The sequence below is a fragment of the Rhinopithecus bieti genome, unplaced genomic scaffold (genome assembly GCF_001698545.2).
Source record: "Rhinopithecus bieti isolate Rb0 unplaced genomic scaffold, ASM169854v2 scaffold_17275, whole genome shotgun sequence".
NCBI lineage: Eukaryota > Metazoa > Chordata > Mammalia > Primates > Cercopithecidae > Rhinopithecus > Rhinopithecus bieti.
The window spans coordinates 558173-572378 of NW_016808908.1; the positions used below are offsets into that span (position 1 = coordinate 558173).

Here is a 14206-nt window from a genome sequence, read left to right on the forward strand (position 1 = left end):
GCAAGCTCCACCTCCCGGGTTCATGCCCATTCTCCTGCCTCAGCCTCCAGAGTAGCTGGAACTACAGGTGCCCGCCACCACACCTGGCTAATTTTGTATTTTAGTAGAGACGGGGTTTCACCGTGTTAACCAGGATGGTCTCAATCTCCTGACCTCGTGATCTGCCCGCCTCGGCCTCCCAAAGTGCTAGGATTACAGGCGTGAGCCACTGTGCCCGGCCGGCGAGTTTCTCTTTTTAAAAAGAAACACTGCTGGCATAAGATAATCATTTAGCACTTTAGAATGAATGACAATCAAATGTTTTACTATCCATTGTAGCAACTGGAGTACTGGTCATGGGGGGATAAGAATAATACTAAAAACTGGAGAAAGAAGAGAATGGGAAATCAAATATAACAGACAAACTTTATAGTTTTGTCTAAACCAGTAATTATTATATCTCTATCACCCTTGGCAAGTTTCCCCTTACTTAGGAATAATATAAACAACTGTCTGGACGGTGGAATAGGTAACCATAGGTAAGTATTTGAGAACCAGCTAGATTTGTGCAACAGAGAGACCGTGGTATATCCTTTCTTCCTTCCTGGCTTCTCTTCTAAAAACTTAGTTTCTGTTAATAAAATGGGTTCTGATGAAAGATGTAGACTCTCTTGCCCCAGAAATATAGAAATTTAGGTAAGAGACCAACATGTAAAGCATCTTTGGGCCTACTTTTACTTGGATCTAGAATTGATTATTTTAAACTGACTTAATTTTTAAACATGTATTATTTATCATGTCCTATGGAAAGAAATCAAATGATGTATCAAGACAAAAGAAGGTAATAGAAAAAGTACTGAAGTTAGATGTGAATGCTAGACCTGCCTCTGCCCCTTACTAGTTATGTGATCTTGAGCAAATAGCTTAACCTCTCTGATTCCCCTTGTGTAACATGAGAATAACATTGGCCATCCTGCCTACATCATGAGACTGATCAGAGCGCCAAGTATGATAATGTATTAAAAGACTTTGCATACCCTGAGGTGTAATATGCAAATATAACATAGCTATTACATTACTCTTACATGAGTAGTTTACTGTTGACAATGAAATCAGAGGACCCAATTTTTTTCATCTCCCAAAGTATGACTCAGAGTCATAGCAAAGACCAACACGAACATTTTTTAGAAATCACTGAGAGGCCAATCTAGGAAAAAAATTCCCCTCAAAGGAACTGATTTGTTTGGAAACTGTTTCAAAGTGACATCCTTGAAGTCTCCTATGGGCAAACAAACTTCTACTTGGACTGAGAAGACAAGGATACCAACAGAAGGTCGTTACTGGTTTTTATTGTTCAAGATTTTCACACATACAAAGATGGTTTTCACTATATCATCATTAACATATCCTGTGAAACTTGGATCATGGGAACTACTTTTGTAAAAAGATGGGATCGATAGCTATTTTAGTGCTGTCTGTGAAAAATACTTGCTTTATTTAATTTGCATATGAGTTGAATATAGAAGGAAATTATTTCAGTTTAATACAGCCTTAAAAAAAACAATTGCTGTATTCCTAATACTTCCTGTTACTTGATGCCTTTCATCCTCACCACTACCCACCAAGAAAACAAAAAGGCATTCTGGTAACTTCTGCTTCCTAGACATAGGGTTTTCAGTTGGAAACCATTTTATACTTCCTCACTCTTTAGAGTGGCCCTTAACTAATTGAAGACTAATATAGTTCATATTATTGATGACTATATTGACTAATATAGTCCATTATGGTTGATATGGTTTGCCTGTGACCCCACCCAAATCTCATCTTGAATTGTAGCTCCTATAATTTCCATGTGTTGTGGGAGGGACCCAGTGAGAGATAACTGAATCATGGGGGTGGTGTCCCCCATATTGTACTCATGGTAGTAAATAAGTCACAAAATCTGATGGTTTTATAAGGGGTTTCCCCTTTCACTTCGCTCTCATTCTTTCTTGCCTGCACCATGTAAGACGTGCCTTTTTCCTTCCATCATGATTGTGAGGCCTCCCTAGCCATGTGGAACTGTGAGTCTATTAAACCTCTTTTCCTTTATAAATAACCTAGTCTCTGGTATGTCTTTATCAGCAGCATGAAAACAGACTAATACAGTAAATTGGTACCAGTAAAGTGGGGTGCTCCTGTAAAGATACCCAAAATCGGGTAACAGGGAGAGGTTGAAACAGTTTGGAAAGCTCAGAAGATAGGAAAATGTGGGAAAGTTTGGAAGAACTTCCTTAGGGAGGACTTGTTGAATGGGCTTGACCCAAAATGGGCTTGATAATTGATATTAGGACAATGAAATCTAGGCTGAGGTGGTTCGTCACATGGGGAGATGAGGAACTTGTTGCGGCAAACTGGAGCCCAAAGCGTGGACTCTTGCCTATGCTTTTAGCAGACTGGCGGCATTTTGCCCATGCCCAAGAGAGTTGTGGAACTTTGAACTTGAGGGAGATGATTTAGGATATCTGGTGGAAGAAATTTCTAAGCAGCAAAGCATTCAAGAGGTGACTTGGGTCCTGTTAAACGCATTCAGTTTTAAAGGGAAACAGCATAAAAGTTCAGAAAATTTGCAGCCTAACCATGCAATATAAAAGAAAACCCCATTTTTTGAGGAGAAATTCAAGCTGGCTGCAGAAATTTGCATAAGTGGCAAGAAGACAAATGTTAATCCCCAAGACAATGGGGAAAATGTCTCCAGGGTATGTCAGAGACCTTTGCAGCAGACCCTTCCATCACAGGCCCAGAGGTCTAGTAGGAAAAAATGGTTTCATGGGTTGGGGCCAAGGCCCCCTTGCTATGTATACCCTAGGTATTTGATGTCCCACATCCCAGCTGCTCCAGTCATGGCTAAAAGGAGCTAAGGTACAGCTTGGGCTATGGTTTCAGAGGGTGCAAGCCCCAAGCCTTGGCAGCTTCCACATAGTGTTGAGCCTGCAAACACACAGAAGTCAAGAACTGGGGTTTGGGAACATCCACATAGATTTCAGAGGATATATGGAAATGCCTGGATGTCCAGGCAGAAGTTTGCTGCAGGGTCAGGGCCCTCATGGAGAGCCTCTGCTAGGGCAGTGTGGAAGGGAAATGTGGGGGCTGGGGGTCAGAGCCCCCACAGAGAGTTCCCACTAGACACTACCTAGTGGAGCTGTAAGAAGAGGGCCAGTGTCTTCCAGACTCCAGAATGGTAGATCCACTGACACCTTGCACCATGCACCTGGAAAGCCACACTCATTGCCAGCCCATGAAAGCAGCTGGGAGGGAGGCTGTACCCTGCAAAGCCACAGAGGCAGAGCTGCCCAAGACCATGGGAACCCACCTCTTGCATCAGCATGACCTGGATGTGAGACATGGAGTAAAAGGAGACCATTTGGGAGCTTTAAGATTTGGCTTCTCTGCTGGATTTCAGACTTGCACAGGGCCTTTAGCCCCTTCGTTTAGGCCAATTTCTTCCATTTGGAATGGGTGTATTTATCCAATGCCTGTACCCCCACTGTATCTAGGAAATAATTAACTTGCTTTTGATTTTACATTCTCACAGGTAGAAGGGACTTGCCTTGTCTCAGATGAGACTTTGCCCTTTTGAGTTAATGCTGAAATGAGTTAAGACTTTGGGGGACCGTTGGGAAGGCATGATTGGTTTTGAAATATGCAGACATGAGATTTGGCAGGGGCCAGGGTGGACTGATATGGTTTGGCTATGCCCTCATCCAAATCTCATCTTGAATTGTAGCTCCCATAATTCCCACATGTTGTGGGAGGGACCCCGTGAGAGATAATTGAATCATGGAGGCGGTGTCCCCCATGCTGTCCTCGTGATAGTAAATAAGTCTCAGGATCCATTGCTTTTATAAGGGGTTTCTCCTTTCACTTTGCTCTCATTCTCTCTTGTCTGCTTCCATGTAAGACGTGCCTTTTGCCTTCCACCATGATTGTGAGGCCTCCCCAGCCACATGGAATCATGAGTCCATTAAACCTCTTTTCCTTTATAAATTACCCGGTCTCGAGTATGTCTTTATCAGCAGCATAAAAACAGACTAATACAACGGTAATTCATGTTAGTTTAAACTATAGCAAGTAAGGCTAAAGTCAAATTCACCTGCTCCAAATCTGTGATTACTTAAATATTATCTGCTGACCTTCAATGGAACATAAAGTTTATTCATTAGGTCTTAAAAATTGGACTACCATGGAAATGATAATTGTCATAATATTTTCTTCTGTTTCTGGAATGAATTGACATTTTTAGTTTACCTTCCCTAAAGTGTTTTATCAAAAACAGTTATTCTATTCATTAATTCTTGAAAAGTGTTAATAATATCAAAGATAACAATGTGGAATAATTGGCCAATATAATTTTATACTCCATTGACATAATCCAAAGCATTGAAAAAAATGCATCTCAAAATAATGCACCTCACTTACTTATGTTCTCAGTATTATGTGGCTATGACAAGCCAATAGACCATTTCATGAAGGCTTAAATTTTCACCAAGAGTAATTTCAGTATGAGAGAACTTTGGTCCTCTCTCATGGGTTTTTTTTTTTTTAATTGCTTTAATGCTTGGAAGGTTTTACCCCATCTCCCATCTCCAGATCATAAAATGATCATCTGTTTGGCTCTTAAATATTCATATAAAAATTAACACTAACCCTTGTCTTACACCATAGCAAAAAAATTAACTCAAAATGTATCATAGATCTAAATATCAAAGCTAAAATTATAAAACTCACAGGAAAAAGCATGGGAGAGAATCTTTGTGGTTTTGGAATAAGAAAAGACTCCTCCAGTAGTACTCATAAACACCAATCATAAAAGAAAAATTTGCTTAATGAACTTCATCATTCTCTTCAAAAGACACTGTTAAGAAACTTAAAATGCATGAGACATATTGGAAAAAATTTACCAAATGTACAACCAATAAACGCCTTGTTTTATACCTATGTCATTTCTTCTTTGAACTTGGTAAACACAAACACAATACTCCAGCAGAATCCACTCTTCTACTTAGCCAGACCATCCGCACCTTGAAATAAGTCATGGCATTCCAGGAATTACTTCTCTTTCATTGGAACATGCTTCACCTGCATAGATTTTCTGCTTATATTAGCTGTCTATAATCATTTCTTTTAATGCTCTTGGTAGATTCTAAATATTAATCAATCACTGCAGCAAAAAGAAATCAAATTATTGAAGCTGAGTGATAGGTTTAAGAGGGAGTTCCTTATAGTAGTTTCGGAGTTCCTTATAGTAGTTTCTTTATATTCAGGAATATAGAAAATGTTTTAAATGAAGTCAAAAATATACTCTCACAACTATCAATAATCTGTTCTTGAATCAAACTCTCATCCATATGAGTTACAGTATGTTTATAGAATGTTTCTGGTGTTTCTTTATTTTCTTAATATGCATGCTGCTTTTCTTAGGAGAGATTTTAAAATCAGCCTACAGGAGTTTTATCTGATCCATCTGCACTGTATTTAATAGAAAGACCTTCAAGTTTCTGACATATGGAAACCCATAATCCCTACTGTTTTCTCATGGTAGTCAGTTTCCTCTTTTTCACATTCCATCTCAGAAGGAGACTGAGAGGGGAATAATTAGATATCTGTAGTCACATCATATCTCACTGAAAGTTGGAATCTGGACAGGTATAAATAAGCAGAGCCAGGCAGATTGAGAATCTACATTAGCTCAATTCCAAATTTAAGGAATATAGGTTACATTTCAGCTCTTGCAACCTCATCCACGTCTCTAGCACATTTTCTCCATTCCTTGTGTTGTAATTTTCTTCAACTGCTTCAACTGCTTTTTTTTTTTTTAATGTAAGGATGTTCATCATGATATTATTTTATTTTTAAACTTTTCAGTTTGGGGTTCATGTGCAGGTTTGTTATATAGGTAAACTCATGTCACGGGGGTTTGTTGTACAGATTATTTCATCACCCCAGTACCCAATAGATACTTTTTCTGATCCTCTCCCTCCTCCCACCCTCCATCTTCAAGTAGGCCCAGTGTCTGTTGTTCCCCTTGTTGTGTCCACGTGTTCTCACAATTTAGCTCCCACTTATAAATGATAACATGGGATATTTGGTTTTCTGTTCCTGCACTAGTTTGCTAAAGATAATGGCCTCCACCTCCATCCATGTTCCTGCGTAGGATATGATCTCATTCTTTTCATGGCTGCATAGTATTCCATGGTATATGTATACCACATTTTCTTTATTCAGCCCACCATTGTTAGGCATCTTGGTTGATTCCACGTCTTTGCTATTGTGAATAGTGTTGCAGTGAACATACATATGCATGCATTTTTATGATAAAATGATTTATATTGCTTTAGGTATATACCCAGTAATAGAATTACCAGGCTGAGTGGTAATTCTGTTTTTAGCTCCTTATGGAATTGTCATACTGCTTTCTATAATGGTTGAACTAATCTACACTCCCACCAACAGTGTATAAGATTCCCTTTTTTCTGTAACCTTGCCAACATCTGTTATTTTTTGACTTTTTAATAATAGTCATTCTGACTGCTGTGAGATGTATCTCATTGTGGTTTTGATTTACATTTCTTTAATGATCAGTGATATTGAGCTGTATTTCATATGCTTGTTGGCCACATGTATGTCTTCTTTTGAAAAGTGTTCATGTCCTTTGCCCACTTTTTAATGGGGTTGTTTGGTTTTTTCTTGTAAATTGCTTTAAGTTCTTTATAGATGCTGGATATTTAGACCTTTGTCAGATTCCTATATTTTCTCCCCACTCTGTAGGTTGCCTGTTTACTCTGTTGATAGTTTCTTTTGCTGTGCAGAAGCTCTTAAGTTTAATTAGATCTCGTTTTGCCTCCTTATCCTTTGACTAAGCCAATGCTGAACAACTGTAATTCTAGATGAATCTAACTATCCATCTCTACCCCATCTTAGATTACAGAGCCCTGCTGCAGAAAAACTACATTACCAAATGGCACCACACATTCTTGTTTGCACAATTTACATATACATACACTTGATCAACTACCTCTTCCATTCTCCAAAGTAACTATTCTAAATCTTTTCCTCTCTCTCTCCTACCTAACATCTCCCCTTTACCTTCAGTAGATAACCTCACTTCTTACTTCACATATAAAGCAGAAACAAAAACCAGAGAGGTCATCAACAAATCAACTCATCTCAAACATCCCTCCTTCTTGTTTCACAGAAATAAATATCCCTCTGTTTAAGGTTAATTCATTCAGCAGTGCTCTAGATCCCATGTCCATCAATTTCCTTAGTGAAATAACTCTAATTACTGCCCTCTTTCTCACCTTCCTCAAATATAGCCAACATTCATTACCTTCACTTCCTCACTTGTATACTTCTCAACCTAGTGCTTGAGAATGTTTCTACTGTTGCCATACCATGAAATGGTTATTTGCAAAGCCATATTGACTTCTCTACTGTTGATTATTCCCAGGGCCTTTAAACTCTTTCCCTTGATTCATTGAGCTATTTCACAATCTGAGTGTCATATCTGTGACATTACTGTCTCCTGGTTTTACTCCTGTTTCTCTAGCCATTCATGAAACATGTGTTGAAATATATGAAGAGGAGCCCATGTAGGACATCACTTCTGCCTAAATTTTAAGTAGGCTATTTTCCAGTAGTCCATCCTTTGGTCTTTGTCACCACATACTTTATCTCTGAGCACTCTCATCTCTACCTGCAACTTCAACCAGCAACTGATGACCATCATATTTTTTAATCTTCAGTCTAAGCCTCTCCTGAATTTCATATTCCTCTGCCTACTGGATATCTCCATCTGTTTTTCCCCACAGGCACTTATATTCAACTTGTCCACTGCCAATCTCTTTCTCCTGCATCCCATGTTTCAGTCAGTGTACTGCCATCATCCAGTTATCTAAGTAATAAACCCAAGACTTATCCTAATGTTGTGCACTTCTGTTTTTTGGTCTCTAATAACATGAAGCTCTATCCATTCTACCTCTAAAAATTCTCTTGAATCTGCTCTCTTCATCCTAATGCTGCCGCTAATTCAGACCCTCATTTTGCCTCCCTTGAAGAACTGCATCAGCCTCCTAATTTGTCTCCCTGCCTCGTGTTTCACTTTTTTTCCACCTTTTGTTTTCCTGGGTCCCAGTGTGATCTTTCAAAAATGCAAATCTGATTATCTTGCATAAAGTCTTCAATGGCCCCCTAACTGTATCGTTCAAAACATAGTTATTTAGCGTTATCAGTTATGAATTATTCCCATCTTAGAGGATCTCTCAAAAGTGTTACTGCAAACAAGGCTTCCAGTTTGGAACCATGTCTTCATACCTACCTGATATCCCAATTATTCTACACCACACTTATGATTTCCTGAATGTGCCATGTTAGTCCCACATCCTAGATCACTCTCCTTCTTTTTTACTTGGCTGACTTGTGTTCATTCATTTACCCAATACCCTTTGCCCCCATCTATAAGTATGGCTATAAGTATATGTATGTAGTAAGTGTCCTGGTTTATCTCTATGAAGTATATTCTAATAGATAGTTTACTTTTTGCTCTCTAGTCCTGATTCTTAACATATTGAAGGCAGGGACTATGTTTTCACATCTATTTACCAAACAAAAATAGTGCCAGATATACAATAAGCATTCAGTGAATGTTTATTTATTTATTTATTTTTGAGATGGAGTATTGCTCTGTCACACAGGCTGGAGTGCAGTGATGCAATCTTGGCTCACTGCAACCTCTGCCTCCTGGGTTCAAGCAATTCATCTGCCTCAGCCTCCTGAGTAGCTGCAATTACAGCACTCACCACCACGCCCACTTAATTTTTGTATTTTTAGTAGAGACAGGGTTTCACCCTGTTGGCCAGGCTAGTCTCAAACTCCTGACCTCAAGTGATCCATCTGCCTCAGCCTCCTAAAGTGCTGAGATTATAAGCATAAGCTACAACACCCAGCCTACATTCAGTGAATGTTTATTGAGTGGCCTAAGAATGGTTTATCAAGAAACTGTAAATAAGTTCATTTCATATGCCAGTATTGCCAGATATTGTAATCATACATTATCTTTCAGATCTAGCTTAATGCAATGCATGCTTTATCTTTTTATTTTCCTTTTAAGAATAGATAATTTTTTACAAAAAACTTGTAGAAATTTTCAAACATAAACAAAAGTAGAAAGAATAGAATAATGGGTCCACTGATGCCCATCACCCATCCTCATCAGCATCCTGCTACTCTTGTTTCATCTGTTTTCCCACCACTTTTCCCTTAGAGCATTTTAAAATAAATTCTATAAATTATATTATTTTGCCTATAAACAGTTTAGTGTATATCACTAGATAAACACTAACAAAGCACAGTGTATTTCTTGCTTTTATTCTGAATATATTCTACTTTCTCTTATGCTGTCTACGGACCAATTTAAGCATGACAATTATAAATTATGACATTTTTTTAAATGTCTGACTACTAGTCTTCCTTCAGGCTTTACTCAGGGTTACCCTCGCTTCCCAAGTATGTTGACTCTAAATTGTGATAAAATACACATAACAAAATTTACCATTTTAACTATTTTTAAGTGTTATCCTACCCCGTATTAGTTAGGATGACAATTCAGTAGTGTTAAGTACAGTCACATTGTGGTGCAATCTCCAGAACTCCTTTTTCTCTTTTAAAATTGAAACTTTATGCCTAGTCTTCCTCACTTCCCCCTCCCCTGCCCCAGCACCTGGAAACCATGAATTTGACTGTTCTAGTCAAATAGAATTCTAGTCAATGGAATATTCTAGTCAAATTAGGTAGTGGAGTCACATATTTGAATGACAGATATGGTATTTGTCTTTTTGTGTCTGGCTTATTTTATTTTGTATAGTGGTCTCAAGGTTTATCAATACTGTAGCATTTGTCAGTATTTCCTTCCTTTTTAAGACTAAATAACATTCCATTGTATGAATATACCTCATTTTACTAATCCATTCATGAATGAACACATGTGTTGCTTACAACTTTTGGCTATTATGAATATTGCTACTATAAAGAGGAATGTGTCTATGTCTCTTTGGGACCCTGCTTTCAATTCTTTTGGGGATATAGCCAGAAGTGGAATTGCTGGGTCATATAGTAATCCTATTTTTAATTATTGAGGAACCATCATATTGTTTTCCACAATGGTTGTACCATTTTACATTCTTATTAATAATGTGTGAAGGTTCCAATTTTTCTAATCCTTGTCAACAACACTTGTTATTTTCTGGAGGTTTTGTTTGTTTTTTTTTTTTTTTATAGCAGTCATCCTAACTAATACGGGGTAGGATAAACATTTTTTAAAATGTTATTATATTCCAGTGTCTCCATTAACAAAACAATAATTCCTTTGTATCATCTAATAAAGAAGGGATTTCTAACATGCCCTTCCCAGTCTCCCCATATCCCTATACTGCCATTTCCTCAAACTAGCAGCTTTGGAGCCACCACTGATTCTGCTCTTATTCTCTTATCTCATATCCAATTCTTTATAAAATCCACATATGTACCCAGAATACTCTCACCCCACTTCTCACCCTTCTAGCCATTTCCACGACCCTGGTCCAAGCTACCACCATCTCTCCTGGATTGTTTCTGTACCTTTCCAAGAGATCTCCCTGTTTGTTCACTCTTGCCTCTCTTCAATCTGTTCTCAACTTGGCAACCAGCATAATCTTGTCCAAACAAATCTCAGACTGACACTCCTCTGCTCAATGCCTTCCAATGCTTCTCCATCTCACACTCAGTAAAAATCAAAGTTCTTCTACTGGCCTGTGAGGCCCTACATGAGCTGAGTCCATGTTACCTACCTGAACTTATCCCTTATAACTTTCCCTTTTGTTCATTCTCCTCCAGCCACTGACTGCATTCTTGGTGTTCTTGAACACACTACTATTCTCCTACTTCACGGCCTTTGCCTCAAATTATCTTTCCTCTGAAACTTGCATGATTTGCTTCCTAAATTCCATGAGATGTCAGCTTCATAAGGAGGCTTTCTCTTAACACCTCTTTAAAAGTGGAAATCAACTCCTCAAGAATTCTCTACTCCCTTCCGCAGCTTTACTTTATCCTGTAAACTTTATCATTATCTAACATAATATATATTTTACTTGTTTGTTTTCTGCCCACTGTCATTAAAATACAAGCTTCAGATGGGCAAGGAATTTTAGATAAAATCCCTGGTATATAATAATGCCCAATAAGTAATTGTGAATAGAGTTTATATCCCTGTACATATTTTTGTGGTTGCTCCCCAGATCTGCACCACAACTTAAAAAGCAAAATAAAAGAATGCATATCTTTCCAAAGCAAGAAGACTGGCATAAATTGGACAGATGATGAAAAAAGAAGCTACAAGGATAAAGGAATAGTTCAAACTCAAGAAATATTGCAGTATTTGCTCCCCATCATGCATAATCCTAAAAACATGCAAACCACTCAGATAAAACAGCTATTCAATCCAAGAACCAACTTCCAAATCCAACATCAGTAAGTCAATACAGTTTTTATCACTCTTAGCTATTTAATAATCTTTTTAAAGCAGGGCTTATTAATTTATTATCCTAAGAAAAAAATCTGCTCTTGAAAATGATGTCAGCTACATCACATTTGGCAAAGAACAAAGACCCAAAGCTGTCAGAAAACACTGGATAAGTGAAGGAGTAAGTTATCAGGCCTTATTTAATTGATTATGTGCATGAAACTACTCATTAATTTAGATCTATTAATAAAGTATGCATAAATAAAGTATGATTATAGCCTGGCTTGAATATTGTCAGCTGTTTTAAATCCTGTGGGGTAACTTTCTAATCCTATGGGATAACCAGAATTAAAAATAATTAACCTGAGCTACTTCAGTTTGCTGATACTCGGATGAAAGCAGAAAGAGTGAGCCCAGTTTTCTTCTAAAGATAAAAAATAGAACCACCTCTAAGGCCAAAAGAAAACGTGTGTAAATAAAAGTAAAGACAGTGACAAGCTGAAAATAATAAATGCAATAGTAATATTATCAACAGATTTTTATAATGTACTTCCTATGTGCTACACACTGTTCTAAGTTATATATGTATACACTTTACATTTTACACATGAGAAAATCGAGGTCCTAAGAGGTTAAATAATTTGTCCAAAGCCTCACAAGCCAATACGTAGTGGAATCTGGAGTCAAATCCACCTAGACCTTCTGACTCCAGAGTCCTCCTGAACTTCATCATTATGCGTTGCCATTTCTCTTTATAAAGTGAAAAACATGACCAATATACAAAGAGTACTTACATATCAACTGGAAACTTACAAATACTTTCATAAGAAAATGGGTAAAGGCTATGAACCATTGCTACTGCGCATTAGTGAAAACCCTGACTCTTCACGAGGCATCCTCTGACACTAGCCCAATGGGGAGAGAAGGAGGTACTTCATTTCTGTCCATTGAGTGTGGAAATCTCAGCTCCCCATTTGGTTTCCAATGACACCCTGCGGGAGGAGACAGACTCTTTATAGGCTAGTGGGAGAGTCAAAGTTCTGGCTTCTACTTGTCCTTCTTTGACACCATCCTTGCAGAAGTTTGAGATCCCTCATTATACCTCATAAGAGTGGAAGTGTAAGCCCCTCTGCCTCTGCTTACATGGGTGGGAGTGAGGGCACTGTTTATCGGTGGCGCTTGGCTGGAGTACAGTGGTAATTGCCTAACATTTTCTGTATCAGTAGGCTGTCCCTTTCCTGGTCCTTTTCTACATAATACAGGCTATTGTTGAGAGCTTTTTGTGCATGTTTCTGGGCACATTTGTGTTCTCAGGTTGCTAGCTTCTTCAGCTCCAAGTCTTGGATATATGAGGCAAAAAGAAAACCCAGGAGACACCATTGTGTTGTTCCTTGGTTCTTGAAGTCCCTAGCTAGCCTGCCTGCTTTCTACCTTTTGGAATTGCCTTTTGTTCATTTTATGTGGGTTTGTAGTTATTTTTGGTGCAAAGAATAGGGAAAATGCATCTACTTCATCTTCCTGGAAGTGAAAAAATCTCTCCAATTATATTTTGATTTGCATAATCTTTCTCAAGAATTTTCATCATTACCAAATGGAATGCCAAGCATGAGATTTATTCCTCCATATTTGAAATCTGACCCATGTTTGACCAGAGAGAAATTTAAGGTATGTAAATCATCTTGTTAAAGTGCAATTCACCTAATAATCCACATAGACCCTATTCATTTTGGCTTAAGAACAGAACAGACAATGAGGTTTCAGCCCTATGATTACATTCAGATGTTATATCACGTTCAACATGATAATTCAGCAAACTCGTACAGCACATTAACTAGTTTCTCCTTAATCCTAACTTAGACCAATGTCTAAGATGGTTTAGCAAAGTGTGATCTTCTCATTCTTTGCTTATTCTCATTTTACCCTGCAATCACTTACTATAAGTAATAGTATGTAAGAGTGTTGAGACAGTCAAACAAATGATATATAAAACAGAAAAGGCAGCCATAAAGAACTAAGTTGTAAGAATAACAACAACAATAAAAATCAACCTGACAATGTTTAAGTTTGTAGTGAGATCATCTGTTAAGAAAGGCCTTGCTTGCTGCTTTCCTACTTGTTAATATTTCCATATACACCTATATCAGATACTTTTGGGGGTGTCTACATAACAGTAGCACTTCCAAAAGCTGCGTTTGTAATTATGTGACCTCTACCCACTGGCATGATTGCCAATCAGATTATCTTTCCCTATGCTTTGGAATTGGAATGAGAGTGGATCAGTCTTGTACATGAAACTGCTGTAGGATGCAAATTTGAGCTAAGGGAAGTAAAAACTTTCCTGTGGAAAGAGAAAAGCAGAGACTGCAGATGAATAAAAAGCCTTGGAAGTTTTCCATTTTCTAGTTCTAGTCCTTTCCTGAAGCCTGACTGAATTCCCTCTCCCTTTGTTTCCATGAGTAGCTTCGTACTTTCTTATAATTCTTCCCCTACCCTACCTTATGCTTTTTCAAATTAAGCTAGCTTGAATTGGTTTCTGTTACTTGTAACCAAAGAGGTCTTAGTTAATACCTCGCTATTTGTCTGTACGTTCATGCTCAGGCCCATCTTCATTGAGTGCATTTCTAGATTCAAAGTATTAATATATAAGGAACCTCTTATGAAAGTAATGACTAAAAATCAAGCCATGTCCTAATT

At 37.9% G+C, this 14206-nt stretch overlaps 1 protein-coding gene across 10 annotated transcripts in view; it reads left to right on the plus strand.

The window, feature by feature from the left end:
* Positions 1–14206, plus strand: part of AGBL3 (AGBL carboxypeptidase 3) — a 147407-nt gene that overhangs the window by 116584 nt on the left and 16617 nt on the right. For 7 of the 10 annotated variants that reach the window (XM_017887701.1, XM_017887711.1, XM_017887705.1 and 4 more), the window contains one exon: positions 11289–11520. The exons of 2 other annotated variants lie outside the window; for them this stretch is intronic. In XM_017887701.1, the coding sequence (XP_017743190.1) occupies positions 11289–11520 (232 nt within the window). Of the gene's footprint in view, positions 1–11288; positions 11521–13085; positions 13178–14206 lie in introns of all 10 variants that reach the window. One more of the 10 variants, XM_017887706.1, reaches the window with a different exon arrangement.